This window comes from Apus apus, chromosome 4 (assembly GCF_020740795.1).
Source record: "Apus apus isolate bApuApu2 chromosome 4, bApuApu2.pri.cur, whole genome shotgun sequence".
Taxonomy (NCBI): Eukaryota; Metazoa; Chordata; class Aves; order Apodiformes; family Apodidae; genus Apus; species Apus apus.
Window position 1 is genome coordinate 22,345,737 of NC_067285.1, and position 16,229 is coordinate 22,361,965.

The 16,229-nt window shown below is 36.6% G+C and overlaps 1 protein-coding gene across 3 annotated transcripts in view; it reads left to right on the plus strand.

The window, feature by feature from the left end:
- Positions 1–16,229, plus strand: part of ADK (adenosine kinase) — a 282,611-nt gene that overhangs the window by 235,938 nt on the left and 30,444 nt on the right. For all 3 annotated transcript variants that reach the window (XM_051616394.1, XM_051616396.1, XM_051616395.1), the window contains 2 exons: positions 504–539; positions 5,993–6,107. In XM_051616394.1, the coding sequence (XP_051472354.1) occupies positions 504–539; positions 5,993–6,107 (151 nt within the window). The remainder of the gene's footprint in view (positions 1–503; positions 540–5,992; positions 6,108–16,229) is intronic.

The following is a 16,229-nucleotide window of genomic DNA, read 5'->3' on the forward strand; positions in this document are numbered from 1 at the left end:
GGGATTAAGACATCAGAGTATTTTAAAATGCTGCTCATCTGATTCCACCACAAGGGATTGAGCACATTTTGTCACCCTATTTTTTTAATGCACTGTAGATGACAAATGTTTTTTCAGATTGGGTTAATAACCTGTATCCCATGAAGTGCCATACATAAATTGAGATATGGTAGAATTTCAATTAAAAATATGACTGAAGGATGTTTGTAGTAGTACTGGATTTGAAGTAGTGGTTTCCTAGCCAAAGTCCTATGTCCAGAAGTAACTTCCCTTGCCTGGAAAAAACATATTGTACCTTCTTTATTTGAACTCGTGAAGTGTGTTGACATTGCACTGTTGTTAGGCTTGAGGGAAGGAGGGGGTAGCTTTTAGTGCAACTATCAGAATTGAACAACTGTATATGGATATACTGAGATAATCGCATAAAAGGAAAAGTGGCTGAATGAGTTTGAAAATGTGTTATTTCTTCATTATAATTAACTGTTCTTTTTTTATTATTTCAGGAAGCTGCCACTTTTGCTAGAGAGCAAGGCTTTGAGGTGAGTTAACCCACAATTGCACACTAAACAGATCCTAAAGGTTTTTTTTCTGGCTGATAATGAAGTTCTTTTGGACAATGATTGATGTGCTATTATACTCTCCAAGCCTCGCAGCGGTTGCCATGGAAACTTGGCAGTCGTCATGGTTTCTTTGTTCTGCCAGCTCAGTGTTATGACGCACTCTGCTAGGTCTGCACCCAACATCGCCTACAGATGTTATTTATTGAATTTTGAAAAGCCTCTTGGGAAGCCGAGAGGTTGGGCACGGTTTCAAGCTGCCTCTGCAGATATGGGACCTGTCAGTTTGTTCAGTTAAAAAGCTACCTCATTAGCTGCATTACACTCCATAAGGATTCACTGCTAAAGCGGTGGTGAAGCAAGACTAAATAGTGAAATATAACACCGCTTAAATAACTTAAACCCTGCCATATGTGGATTATCATTATGCAAATGAATTTTAGAAAGGTTGTATATAAAATTGTTAGGTACTGATTAATGTAAACCATGCTTCTACAAACAGCTTCTCTTAGAAGGGGTAGTGTGGAATTTGTGTTTCAAAACATATTTAAGTTGGTGTTTTCCATCTGTTTCCTAAAAATATAGGGTCCTCTGCTTTCTTGAAGTAAACACTGTTGATTTCACAGTGATTTTCAGAGCTTTTGATTTAATCTCCTTGAGGTATTTGTTCAAATACTGTCTCCCATTGGCTAAATTCAGATAATCTGGAGAGCTATCAGCTATTTGTTTCCAATGCTGACTTCAAATAGGCAGGTTTTAAATACTGTAATTAATGTGACAATGAACAGTTGTGCTAATTTTGCAGTAAGTGATCTTACTGAAATCAGCATTAGAGAACTGAACACATAAATCCTTTTACATGTTTTTTTCACTGGAATAAGACTCAATTGATTTGTTTGCAGTGTAGAAGATTAGATAGGAGTTTGACTGCTCAACACCCATTTTGCATAAATAATAGAAGCCATGCAATTCAAACTACATGGCTTTAAGAACGTGCCACTTTTGTGGGAAAGGGAAAGACTGACAGCTTTTGTTGTACAATTTCGATTTCTTTAGAACCATATACCAGCAGGTACATCAATGCCATCAGTGTTTTAGATATTAAAACTGGGCTGTCCCATTTCATTTTATGTTTCCCAAATTCATGTGGCTGCTTTGTAGAAATGGAGACTTTTTATAACTGTCAATTTTCATTTGTATGATGTGTATTGTTAGCATAAAAATACACTTTGAGTTTATTCTATCAAATGAATGAATTTCACAGATGCCTCCAAATATATTATGAAGCATAACAAATTATTGGTACCCTCTGGTAGCTAGACAATAAAAAAGAAAGGAAGTAGCATATTAAGTCTACCCATTCTATATTTTTATTACCCCCTTGAGCTAAAGACTTTGAATGTGCCTGGTTTAAATTCAGTTCTGGTGACAAACTGCTTTTGCTGGTGTCTGCTAACTACCATCATATTAACCTTTCCATTAGAGCTTGCTTAGAGATTCTAGCACAGTTCCTTCTGAACATCCTAAATCTGCCACATTTGATTACAGCATATCAGCAAAGTGCACAATGATTATGATCTTATCTCTTATTACCCCCTTGCTTGGCAACAACTCACATGTCAAGTTTCCTGACAGAGATGTGTAAAACTTGATAAATGTCCACAGTCTTGTTTCCCCATCATGCTGTGGAGGCAAAAAAAACAACCAACCAAACAAAACAAAACCAAAACCAAAACAAACAAGCAAAAAACCCCACACAAAACCAAACAAAAAAACCCACAAAAACAAAGAAACCACACTACTAATCAAATATCTTAGAAAAAACTTAAAAACTTAAAGACCTTCAATTAACCTTTCAATTAAAAGCAAGAAAATCTCCAGCAGCTCTTAAAAGCTTGTTAAACTGATTCTGCAATTTAAGTTGAGACTAAAGAACTGGTGAAACGTGGAAAAGTAAAGGACTGGAATGACCAGGGCAAAAATCAAAAGGAGTATCATAAAAGTGATGAAAAGTTGCTAGTAGCTGAATTCAAATTGTAGCCTGAAAATTTATTTTTTAATTTTAAAAAATTACCAAAAATCTTCTAAAATTAAGAATCAGTTGTGACTAGCTTGTTTGTTTGTTCAATAGTCTCCTCGTCCAGTAATTTCAGCAGTTTCTGTGGACTAAATGCAACTTTTAAATATTGAACATGTTCAGTATAACTGAAACAAATTTTGCAGTAAAGAAGTCTAATCAAGTCAACTTCAGGAAAAAGTGCACCTTTCCTGAAGAAATAAAATCTTGTCGTAGGCAGGAGAAAACACTTGCATGACACAAATCTTTTTTTTCCTTTGTAAGAGAAACCACATTCAAAGGAATTTTTTATTCTTATGCTTCACCTTACCAAGAGCTAGTTTTCCATTATACTTTGCTGAAATCTAAGGTATTCTTGTAAAATTGATAACAATATTTGAAGAACATTATTTATTTTATCTTCTGACCAACACTTAGCTGTAATAAGCAAAAATAGAACATTACTTCTGTTGCAGTCTCTTCCTGGAGTGCATTGGTGTTTTGTTTTTTGCCAATTTTGTGTTCTATGACATTTTAAAACTACCAAATAAATAGTAAATTCACTATCTGTGAAGACACTGTTTCATCCGAATTGTATGTTGCAGTCAGCTCAGTAATACATTATAATAGTCACCATTTTTATGCCAGGGAAGCACTTGGACTTGGTTACCCTTGAAGTATTAGAATGGTTGTCAGTATATTTTAACTGGATATTTGTAATATGTTTCAAGTAACAAACTTTCCAGGGCAAAGATTTATGAGATTTTGTTTTTGCAAAATAGTAACTTGCTGTTTATTCTATGTAGGAAATAGGAAAACATAATTCTACTTTAACATAAAATTTCAGGTTCAATTTTGTCTGTCAGCCCAAGAAATAAAATTAAGTGAATGGAACAGTATATCTAAGGGGGTTAGTAGCAGCTGCCATGCAGAATAATTTTTCCTATTCAAGGCAGAGGTCTCCTCCTAAATCGATAATAGTTGGGGAACCAACTTAGAGAGTGTTGCTACCCTGGACCAAATTTAGGTTTTCAAGTTAATGAGGTCTGCTGCACAGGCCCAGTATTTTGGATGGATTTATGTCTGTTTAGGTCAGGGATGTAACAGTCCCAGCTATTGTATATCTGTTTAGAGGCAAAGATCAGATGACCTAGTTTGACTACCAGTTTTAGCTGTGTGCAGTTTTTCACATACCTGTATCTGATCCTGGGATATATCATGTACTTCCTGTATGTGTCATATATTCCACTTTCTTGCTGGAATGTCTGTCACATGCAAAGTTTTTCAGGTGCAGCATCAATAGGCAAATCCTGCCTTTGTCAGATTTGTGTCAGCTTTGTTTTGCTTCAAGTGTATAATTGGATGTGTGTGAGTATCCTGTGAATTTGGGACACGTTACAGAGGCTTTAGGACCACACACCCAGTACAGTTGTGCCAATTCAGCCATATCTGTAGATACAGGATATATAAAAAGGTCTTGATAAGTGTGCAAGCACAAGTCATTGAAAAATGACGTTACAGCTATTTCGAAATAATAAGTTTATTGTGAACAGGAACAGAAGATGACAACATTTCATTATGTTTGCCTGACAATGAAGTGAGAGGCATAGGACCTCTGCAGTCTTAAGCTGTAAATATTCACATATTATAAAATGTCACACCTGTACCTTCAAAATACAACATAATGATAAGGTGAAGACACAGTGTAGAAAAGTTAAAGCCTCCTCAGCAGTGAGGTTGCAGCTCTTTTGCTATATAAGCTCTATTTCATTATTTGTCTTTGAAGAATTTCAGTATAGAAAGTTATTTTCACTAAAAATGATTAAATTAATTCTCATGGAAGATGCTATTCAGTTACTTTTGAAGTCTGCACAATCAGACACAAGTCTCCAAATCACTCTGCTATGACATTTCTGGTTTTTAAAAAATTGCCTTCTTTCCCCTAAATGCCTTCCTTCTACTGTTAGCAATTATCATCTATTTAATTCTTCCTGGAAACACATGTGCTTTTTGTTTTCTTTCACTGTCTACTTTATTTCATCTTTTACCATCAACCTTCAGCAATCTTTCCTCAGGGTCATCTTTCCTTCATAAAAGTTCACCTTTATTCTTCCTTAAACTCTTGAAAAAATGTCTTGATCGTGCCATTTTCTCCTATAATAATAACTTCTTCATTTTTCTTTTAAAATTTAACATGCAAGTAAACAAATTGCACAAATATCTTCAAACTCTTTGATTTTGGTGCCTGCTTTGCTTCACTGTAAATGTACTTAATAAAGTCACAAGTAGCCACTTCCTTACTTAGCAAAAACTAAACACCTCTCTCTCCTGATTCCTTTGATCTCTATGATACTTTATTGCATTTTCTAGTTCATGAATCTCTTAATTATCAAAGCCTGAAATAGTTTAGAATTTACGTGAACTTTCAGAAGCCTACATGCTACCAAGCTGGAGGGCTGTAATTCTCCATCTATCCCCTATTCAACAGCTTGTGCCACCAGCTGATACCTGCTATTCACAAACCTCTTAAAAAGACATGTCAAAACAGAAAAGCAGCAAATTCATTTTTTTCTCTGATGTCTTACATCAAATTAAATATTTCAGACTTGTTGCTGTCAAAGGCATTGGATGGATGAGAGGTTTGATTTAGAATGCCAGTTTCTCCGTTCCTAGCTACATGCACTATGGTGTACAAAGTCCCTTTAAAGCAAAGACTCCTGAAGTTTTTGCAGCTTAGCCTTACTTCAGAAAATCAAGGATTTTCTGTGCCCCACTGGATACTGCCATCACCCTTTGCTTACCTGCATCTCAGTTCTGCAGTCAGCTGGTGAGCACGGAACATGTTCACCTGGGCTCCCCACCCCTACATGCTGCAGTGTGCAGTCAGCTCACTTGCTGAGATCAATTGCTGGAGGGAAGTTAGAGAAAACAGTATTTGTAATCCTACTGAAATTGGAGGGATTATAGTACTATAAAACCTGGCTAAACTGGATGAAAATCAGGCTCAAAGGTTATCCAAAGTATTCTCTTACCAATTTTATTTTTAATTTTATGAAAGGTTAGAATCCAGTCAGCAGCAAAGAAAACCACTAATTGCTCATTGGGAGATGCTCTGTAATTCCTTTGTTAGCTGTGCAGTTTTGCAGCAATTGGCATAGCTGAACTATCATTATCAAGATTAAAAACAATAGTCTCATAGCACTACATAAACCCTTAGAAGAATGAAGTATTCCTCCTTTTAAAAATCTTCCTTTACTGACAATAAAGACTGTTTTATACCTAGCTGTAAGAAAATACACCTTTGATCAGCTAATAAAGTTCTAATTTCTCACCACTCTGGTATGCTGGTAACAAGAATTTTCTTTCTCTCTATTAATAGACTGATGACATTAAAGAGATAGCCCGGAAGACACAAGCCCTGCCAAAGGCAAACCCTAAAAGGCAACGAATCGTAGTCTTTACCCAGGGGAAGGATGACACTGTAATGGCTACAGGTATATTTTTCAAATCTCCCTTGTTGCTCATAGTAAATATTCTAGCTGATCAATTACAGGTTTTGGTTTTACAAATTATAGGTGTTAAGAGTGTTTGCCTCTTGATGTTAGTCTGTGTTTCTCATCTGCGATGCTTTTAATTGTTTTAAGATTCTGAATTTGAGAAGTTAATATATTACAGGAATGCCCGTGACTTCAGTTCTGAACATCTTAAGTTCTTTTTTTTATAACATAGATCTAAAATATTTATCCAGTTGGTTTTACTCAGCTTTTTATTACTTGAGCTTTTATCTGTGTAGCCATCTTTGCTGCAAACAAGAACACACTATGCCTGCTGAGAGCAGCTGTGCAACAGCATAGTATATTTAAACACTTGTGAAGAGGAGGAAGTGGAATCCAGTACTAAATGAATTTCCAGGCTTTTTTGCTTTGAGCAGAAAGTCTCACTTCTAGCTTTTCTCAGCTGTCTGCTCTTCTATTCTCAAAGGAATACGTGGGGAAAAGGTGTTCTAGCAGGGATACAAGTAGTTTGTGCTGTCTAAATTGATGATGAACAATACACAGATTTAAGCATTATGAACATAACTGCCTGCCTACCTTTTGACAGTCTCTTTAATTCTGTCCACCTATGCTTCTAGACTAAATAAAGCTATTAAAAACATGTGCTGTGGCGAGCCATTTCAGTTGTTCATTCCTTCACAAGGTAAGTTATTAGTCAGGGCTGAATTCCTCCTTTGGAAATCGAGTGAAGTTGAGGAAGCTTTGCACCTTAGGGATCAGTGCTTACACATATGATATTTGCCTCAAAATCAGAATTGGCTTCAGACTGTGGCTGCAGGGCTAGGCACTAAGCAGGTATGTCAGTGCTATATAGATCATTCTTAGCAGCAGTTTGAATGATTTCTCCAATAGTTTGCTTCTTCCCCTATTTTGTTAGCTACAAACTGGCTTAAAGGAAACAGCAGCCATTGCTAGCTGGGTATGTGTAGCTCACTGGATAATGATGGAAGTGTTGCTTCTACAAAGTTACTGCATTACATGAATGGCCTGTATGGAGGCAGTCCACTTGAGTATTGTACAGTTGACTGAAAAATAGCAGTATAAAAATGTTTTTATACATGAGTTAGGAATAACAGTAATAAACCTAAATCTTTAATGTAACCCTCCTGTGCTCTTATTTAATTTTCACTGTATACTTATTTTGTTCTTCAAACTGGAGTTGTTAACAAATCCATTAATCCCTTCTTTGATATTTTTAGAACTGGGACCTTATTTGAGGACTGACAGTTGCTAATCTTAGCTGTTTGTTCGCTATGAAATGAACTTAAATTAGAGAATGCACTTTATATGCATGATAAATGCAAGATGGATAGAGAGTGTATGCAATGGTGTCAGATACAAAAGCAAACAAGATAAATGTTAAGGCAGTTTTGAGCCGTGGGATAAGCTATTCAGTGCACAAGCATAGCTGAATCTCTTGCTATGTTGTTATTCATGGCAGCCAAATAAATGTCAATAATAAAAGAGAATTAAAGATTTTCATTTCCCAGAGGCAGTCCTCTAATACAGCTTGATCTTTCATTTCATTTGTAATTTGTTCTCATGTCAGGATGCAATCATTCGCCAGGCTCTGTGTGTCATGTAAAGTCATTTAATAATGATTAAGAACATAAAAATGTTTGGCCTGTGGGGCAATTCTTGAAAGAGATATCAATTTATTATTGTTTTCCCCCTTCTTCCTGCCTTTGGTGTGGATCATCTTTTTCCCACCTCCTTACATTAAAATAATAATTAAAGAAGGAAAAATTTTCCCTTAATTTTGCTTATGATGATACCACAGAATGGCACAGAGTACTGCTAACACACTTACTTCAACGCTAATTAGGTTGAGTTGTGCTTTGAAACCTGCAGTTAAAAGTGTAAAAAGTTTCTAAATGATCTTTGGAAGGATTATTGCATTAAGTAGTTACCAGTATAAAATTAATTTCCTTTTTCTAATGCACAGAAGAATACAGTTTTTTTAAAAAGCAGCCTGTGTGTAGTTGTCTATCCTGCCTTTCTGAGGAAACATTCTTAAAGAGTTTGTGCCTAGATTAAAACAGTTTTTGCAAAGTCAACTATGGATTTGGATACACTTGTAGGTATCTTCTGCTTTATATTATGTCCTGGTCAATAATAGTAAGAACACGTTTATTAGTCAGAAGATGTTTCTGTCAGTACTGGCTCAACCAGAGGGGATCAGTGTCCAGACAGAAGACTCTACTCTTTCTTCCTATCTACGACTGCTTTTAACTACCCATCATCAGCTGTTGGGCATACACATATTTCAGTGGTTTTAGTCTGTGTTTTAAAGAGTGCAGGTTGGAGCTGGAGCTTACAGAGATGAGAGTAAAAGACTCCAAGGTAAATTTGGCCTTTGTGGGTTTTCTACCTTTTGTTCCTACTCCGCTTTCCCATTTTGCCCATGGAAGGGTCTCTGTTGTCTGGCAGTAGCATGGAGCAGCATTAGGTATGAACCATGGGAGTTGAAGCAAATGGCTTGGATCAGGCTGCACCCTGTGAAGAGATACAGCTGTATCAACAGGTATTTGAGGGGTAGAGTGTAGGGTAGAAAGGTGTAGTTTGTTACCAACAGAAATGAAAGATTGACCCAAAAGTTTTGAGAATATAGATCTTAAAGACAAAGGGAAAGAGCTTAGTCTGAGACAGCTAAAACATCTGCTTCCTCCAAGAAGCTGGCACAGCCATACTGCAAAGATGGCATCTTATGAATTGCTTCAGTTTACACAATATTGTTTTAATGCCTGTTGAAAACACCAGTGGCTCACCTCAGACAGATCATGAACTGTAGGCACTGAGGTCCAAATTGATAAGCAACCTGGAGGTCTGTGCAACTGGAGTAAATCATTAAAATGCTGGGAGGCAATAACTGCATCAGTAATCCAAATCTAAGCCATTCCTGTTTGTCAGTCCACTTTCTTTGTGTTCAAGGCTAGGTTGGATGGGGCTTTGAGCAATCTGGTCTAATGGGTGGTGACCCTGGCCATGCAGGGTGGGTGGAGCTAGATAGTCTTTAAGGCCCCTTCCAACCCAAACTATTCCGTGACTCTCTGGTTTTGTTTTCCGAGGAAAAATTTCTAACTTGTTATCATGGAACACATTGGGTCTTTCTACTGTCTGTTCATATCTCCTCCATCAGGGTACTCCAGCCCCAGGGCCCCTTTCCTCTCCCCTGCTTCCTGTTCTCTGTCAGTAGGGATAATTGAAAGGAAGAAGCAAGCTCAAATAGAAGCTGAGTGTGATCAGTGTGTTTTATAGAGGAGTGTTTAGGATTGGCACACAAGGACTGTGCCAGATGAAATGTTGACTAAATTAACTGTCAACTTCTAATAAAACTCCATGTACAAGTGATCATTGTCTGAAGTTTTCCTCTTTATGTCATAGAATCATAGATTAGTTTGGATTGGAAGGGACCTTTAAAGTTCATCTAGTCCAACCCTCCTGCAATAAGCATGGACTTCTTCAAGTAGCTCACGGTTGCTCAAAGCTGTCTCCTTGGGGAACCTGAGCTGCATTTGTCAATGATGTCAAATATTATCTTTTTACTGAAGAACTTGAAGGCATAGGATCTCTTCAGCGATACCAAGAATTAGCATTGACAAAAATGTAATTTTCTCTAGCACTGATCCCCACATGATTGAATTTTTATAAAACTCTCTTGAAAACAAGTAGTCTGTGAGAGACACCTGTGACAAAACTTGGAGTATTATCGTTTGGGACTTGCTTACCTAAAAGTTTATTGGAGAAACAGTATTGGATTAATGCCTTGTGCAGATGTTCCATGACCATACTGGGAATTATGAGGCTATCAAAACAGTGGTCCTACTACCACGGTCTTGTTCCATCATATCTATCTTGCCAGACCTGGGATTCTGGATTTGACTGAGAGTTCTGAGCTTATGGGATACATTCATGTCATGTTTCAATACTTCTTCTGTAACCACAAAAAATACATATGGTGGGAAAGGGCAACGAGTTAATGAACACATGCAATCTCCTAATTTCAGCAGCTGGAGCTTTTAAGAAATGCATAAAAAATCACAAGCTCTGGCAAGAACATATATGTCGTATCTATATGTGTGCTGTAACATTTGTCAGAATCAGATGCTGTGAAAGCTGCCTTTTATGGAGTTGCTTATAACATTTTTAAACAAGTTAGTCTGATACATTTTATGACTGGTCTTGGCCCAAAGGGAAATCTTTGGAAAGTCTGAGCAAAATAAGTTCAGCAATGGAAAAACATACTTTTATATTGAAATATTTGCATAATTCAAAACCAGCTGAAGCTACAAACTTTAGACCTGGCTTGTTTTATAGCTTTAATAGAGGAAAGAAAACCAACCCAAATTTAAAGAAAATCACTTCAGCATTTTTAAAGTTACGAATGATGAAATCTGGCATGTTCAAGTTTGAACCTAGAATTTTCCATTCTTTTTCCCCCCAATGTGTGCAAGACATCTCTGTTAAGGGCACATTTGTAGTAACCTCATTTGTTAGAATATTACAGTAAAAATTGATTTATTTTTTTTTTTAAGGATTTAAGCATTAAAGCCACCTTAGGACTTACTAGTAATTTGCATCTTCGATGAGAACCATTCAGGAAATGCATTAGCAGTGCTGGTAAATACGTTAGAATGAGAAAAGTTCCCCATAAAAATTTTGTGGTGCACCACCACATACTTCATACCAAAATAGTTTTGTGAATCTCTACTTGTTATTTAATCTGTTCCATAAATTACATGTATAATGTAGTCAAATTAATGTCTTAATAAAACTTGGAACATTACCAAATTTTAATGCTAGCCTACCAAGTTTTTACGTTGGAGTAATAGTAGGCATTTGCCTTGGCCTGTTATCTGGAACAGGACACTCAGCTAAATGCATGTCAGTGTCACCCAGTCTGACCATTCTTAAGGTAATATATGCAGATATGTTAATAAATTAAAAGTGTATGTGCTTGAATAGAATCAAAACCTGATCTAAATAAAAATAGCAATAAAGGTATAGATAATATGTTTTTATAAAAGATGAAGCTTCTTTTATGTTGTAAGGGTATGATCCTTACATATTTGAGGAGATTTTTTTAAACTGTTTATTTTAGAAGCATTGTCAAAATTGTGGAAACTAGGGAGTTTTTAAGAGCTGTTCCTAAATCATAATGGCACGATGTTGGATACTTTTGGGATGAATAAAAAGGACTGATGTTCAAGCATACAACTTACTCTAAGCAGAGGCCGGTAGGTTTTCTTTGTCAGAGTTTGCTGCAATAATAAACCAGCATGTTACCTTCTAAGCCTATCTATAAAACATAGAAGTATGTATTCCTGTTGACACTGCTGACATTTTATGGTGGGCTTGTCTGCATCTTCTCTTTCCTTAATTTACCTAGTATTGTGTGTTCTCCTCTAAGAAGCAAGAAAAGTGTTACTTTTTGCCTTACTTCTGGCAGCTTTCATGCTTAGCCTTCCAGACAGGAAAACCTTGACTAGCTCTTTTGATCAGCCAGCCTTCCTATGTGTTTACACAAACAAAAGTAGTGTTTTGGACCTGGGGGAACAGTAGTTGGATTCTATTACAGTGTGTACTCTTTTTCACAGGATTACAATCTTTCACTCTTCCCTATCCATTTATATTCGCAATGGAAAGAGAAGTTTAAAGAGAAGTTTAAAAAACAAAAATGGATTTAGGAAAAAAGGGAGTTTTTAGTCTGCTAATGAGCTAGCAAGCCCAGTAGAATTATTTTTAATTTAGTTGTGACTTAGGAAACCACAAAACCTAAATTAATAATGAAATTTGTTGATAGGGATTAATGAATAGCAAAGCTGGTAATACCTTTTTGTAACTGAGACCATTCATGATTTCATGTTGTGTGGGAAAGGAGGTCTGAGCATTTTACTAGAGAGCCAAACCACTTTATTAAAACCTATGTTCATAGATAGTAGTATCTTAACTGAACTAAAAGTGTATCAACTGTTTTATCTCAAAGAATGCATGTACATACATGTAAAAATATATATGTATGTGTGTATGTAATGTATGTGTTTTGGTAATTTCATAATGATTTTTAAAAATGTATCTTTTCTAGTCTAACGTATTCATGCACCAGTTTAGCTCAGAAATTAAGTGAAGCTGGGAAATCACATTTTTCTGTATAATCACTAGTAATAAGGTATTTTCAAAGCAAAACTGTGCCTCCTATTAAACCTAGCCTGAATTTCAGGTGTTGTAGTAAATGCATATTCTGGCATTCTGAGGAAAAATTACTTCCTTAAACTTCAAAAAATGCATGTTTGTTGAAGGGCACAACAAAGGGCCCCATCCCATTCTTCAGGACCTGGCAGCATTTCCTCTTGCACAGAAGAATTTCTGTATTTGTTTCTCAAATACAAATATGTAGATTTATTTAGTTAGTTTCTCTACCATAATTCTAAATAGCATTCTTGGAGGCATAACTTAATATACAAATCCATTGCTTAAGGTGGTAGAAATTAATTTATGTTGGAGAGGCAATGCAGAGTGAAAGAGCAGGAGCAAGACTGAGGCAGACCAAAGGTCTGTTAACCTGGTATCCACCACAGTGCACAGTAGTGGGTGCTTGTAGAAGAGGATAAAATCAGAACAAATCTACAGGGATAGTTCCATGTTGCACTCCTCTAGCTTCCAGCAATCTGTAGCTAGGGAATTTCTGAACTAGAGATGTTGTCTTTGTGGTTAATAGTCAAAAATAGTATTTTACCATACATAGTATCTTGTGATGATGAGTGTCACAGACTCTGTGTTAGGTAAACAAATGCCTTTCCTTATCTATTCAGATTCAGACACTTAAAAATGTTACTGGCTATCTCCTGCTGCATTGTACGGCCAGTCCACTGTCATTCCATATACAATGTCTTGTTGCTTTTGATTTTGCTGAACTCTTGCTTACCTCCCCTTCATTAATCTTTTTTTCAGACTCTTTTCCTGTTCTGTTTATGTATTCTTCGTTTGCTCTGTAATTCTGACACCCTGGCCCACCCTTCACTACACCTTTTTTCAGGTCTACCACATACTTTGTGAGTGATGGACCAGAATGTTCAAGTGCCTGAGAAGTTCACAAAGTACTTTAATTCTGTTATCTCCTCTGTGTTCTGTATTCCTCTCTAAATTAATTCCTAACATTTCGTTTGCTTTTCTGGCTGCCGCTGCTGATTGTTCTGACATTTTGATACAATTATCTGTTGTAACTTCAGATTTTCTTTATGATGTGTTAATAGGCAGTTTAAAGCCCATCATTGTGTATTTAAAGCTAGAACTGGGTTTTTTATGTGCACCTTTTTACATCAATTGACATTTTATAGCCCATTAATGTGAGACACTTCTGTAGTTCTTCACACTCAACTTTAGTTTGTGTCCCAAATGAGTCTAAATGTATCCCAAGAAGACGGCACACCATACATGGAAGAGGTCCTCTCAGCGGTGGTATGTATAGCCTGGAGATGCTACTCATAACTGATAGGCACAGTTAACATCAGGCCTGAATTTAGGCAGGGAGATTTCAATAAAGCCATCTCTTAAACCACTTGAGACCTGTCTTGCTTAACTCTGGAGAGTGAAGTTGAATGAATTTACAGTAAGATATCGATTCAGGTGCCATTCAATCCTAAATGGACACTTGTTCAGGGAAGAAAGTGGCTTAGTACACTGTAGTGCATTTATTTTTTTATTTCCCAGAAATGAGGCCTTCCCAGTGACATTATTCCCGTATACGTGGCCGTAATACTTTAAAATCAGTACCATTTTACTGATGACCTGAATGAGTTGTGAGGTGGTTCATACAGAAAATATTACATTGGCACAATATTATCCTGTTTGCTCAAGCCACAAAGCAAGAGAACTACCCACCAGAAATCTTGGGAAGAAAGAATTGTAGTAATTAAGCCTTCTGGGTATTGTCTGGACAGCCATGGAGGGAGTGAGGGCTGGCCTTATTCATCCTGTGGCTAGGTAGTCCTCAGAGCATGAGAGACTGTGACTTGGGTCCCTGGCAGTTTTAAACTGATAGAAAAGTTAAAAACCAGTGGCTCCTTGTAGGACACACATTTCCATCCATACTTTTCCCCTATACTGCCAGCACTTCTTTGCCCTGCATGGTGACCCAGTTCAGCAGTCTGCACAGACTGGCAGAAATTTACCCTGTTAAGGTGTTGAGCTCTCCAAACCAACTCATACAGGGTCCAGATGACTACTAGTGCCAGCCTCATGTATTTTCTACTGTTTCTTATAAGATAACTGTGCTATAAACTTGTCATTAAATTTATGCTTTAAGTTTAAAGTTCAGCATATTCCGTTTCTATACTTGCATTTTGTGTTCCTGCAATATTCAGTATAGGATGCTACCCATTTCTCCTTAAAAGCATATGGTTTAATGAGTTGAAATCTGAAACCCATGCTTTAAAGGCTTCTGATGCATAGGCTTCTCCCCTCCTGACACTTAAGTTCAAATCATACTAAAAGAGTGGCTCTTTCATTGAATTAATCAAATAGTAATTTTTTTACCAATAATTTTAAAGAAATATATTTTCTCTTTACCCTAATTTGTTGCGATTATTTTTCTCATTGTAAGAAATGTATGGCTTCTTCAGCAGGTTTCATAATAGATCAATAATTTGTTGGCTTAAGTTGTTTTTTTTTCCTGTGGAGATGAGGAAAGATCAATATCTGTAGTGCCCTAGGTCATGATCAATACTTTTAATAAAACTTCCTTTTTTTTTTTTTCTTTCTCTTTTTTTTTACCTTTGTGCAGTTTTGCTATTATTAATGAGCTTTCCTTTACTTTCAGACCATTAATGATTTTCAGATAATGTCATACTGCCCAAGGTCAAGGCCAGTTTGAACTTATAACTCTACTTATCAGTGATTAAATCTATTGGATGGGCTTAGATGTGTTAGAAGACATAAGGGTTTGTAGCACTGCTTTCTAGAGGCTCAAAGTTAAAATGAAATCTCAACCTTTTGGGAGGATAGCACATTAAGGCTTTTTTTTTTTTTTTCCTTCTTAAATAATTATTATCTTATTCCTGTATTTCATATTGTTGTGAACATTGCAAGTAAATGCTCCATCTTTTTATAATGGTACACTACTAATTTTGCAAAAACAGTTTGAAATAAGGTAACATAACTTTCATTCATTGCTGGAATTCCAGATGGGAGAGTAGCAACCTATCCGAGTGTGTATTATCAGCTGGAGTGCTTGCGGAGAGTGTGATACTATTGTCTCTAGGGTTCAGCCCAGTGTCTTTTGAAACTATTTGAAAGATCTCATTAACTTCATTGGATATTGATTATGGCCATGGAGAACATAAAGCATTCATAAATATTAATGGTTTATACCGATCCCTGTGACTTTTTGTGTGTTGTACCTTCTCTGCAATCTCCAATTCAATTTTGGTACTCTACCTAGAGATTATACAGAAAGTGAGCTCTATGCTGAGAGATTTGGTAACACATTTTACCTTAAAGTACCTTCTTTGTTGTCTGTTACAAATGAGGTGCATAAAGAACTGGACCCTTTGACCACTGGCACTAGGGCATAATATCTTCTGTAGAAAATCTTTTTATCCACTCTTCTGACAGTGTTAGCCTTTTTTTATGAGGCAGCAGTTCACTTCATAACAAGTCATCACAATGGAGTTGGAACAGCAGAATCTCTACTCAGAAAGTGCCCTACAGACTCTGATAGTCTATCATCTTTAATTTAGAGATTTTATTTCCCATCTTGTGATTACAGTTGAGTGAGCGCTGTAGAAAAGTTCAAATTGTAGCTATCCATGTCATGCTTTTGCCATAAATGATGGAACTCAGGTTTTCAAGCCTCTAATCTTCACCGGCTCAAATAGTCACTATAAAATAATTGCAAAGAATAGAAGGAGAGCAAAACGTGGGTATGCATGGTGACCCTAAACAAAAATTAACTGCAGGAACTAACTCTTTGATTAGAAGTTTCTCTGCTGTGGTATCCAGTTGCAGGCAATAGAAGCTGTGGGAAATAGGTGGCTGAATGGAAGACCTTTAGCTCCAGGAGGG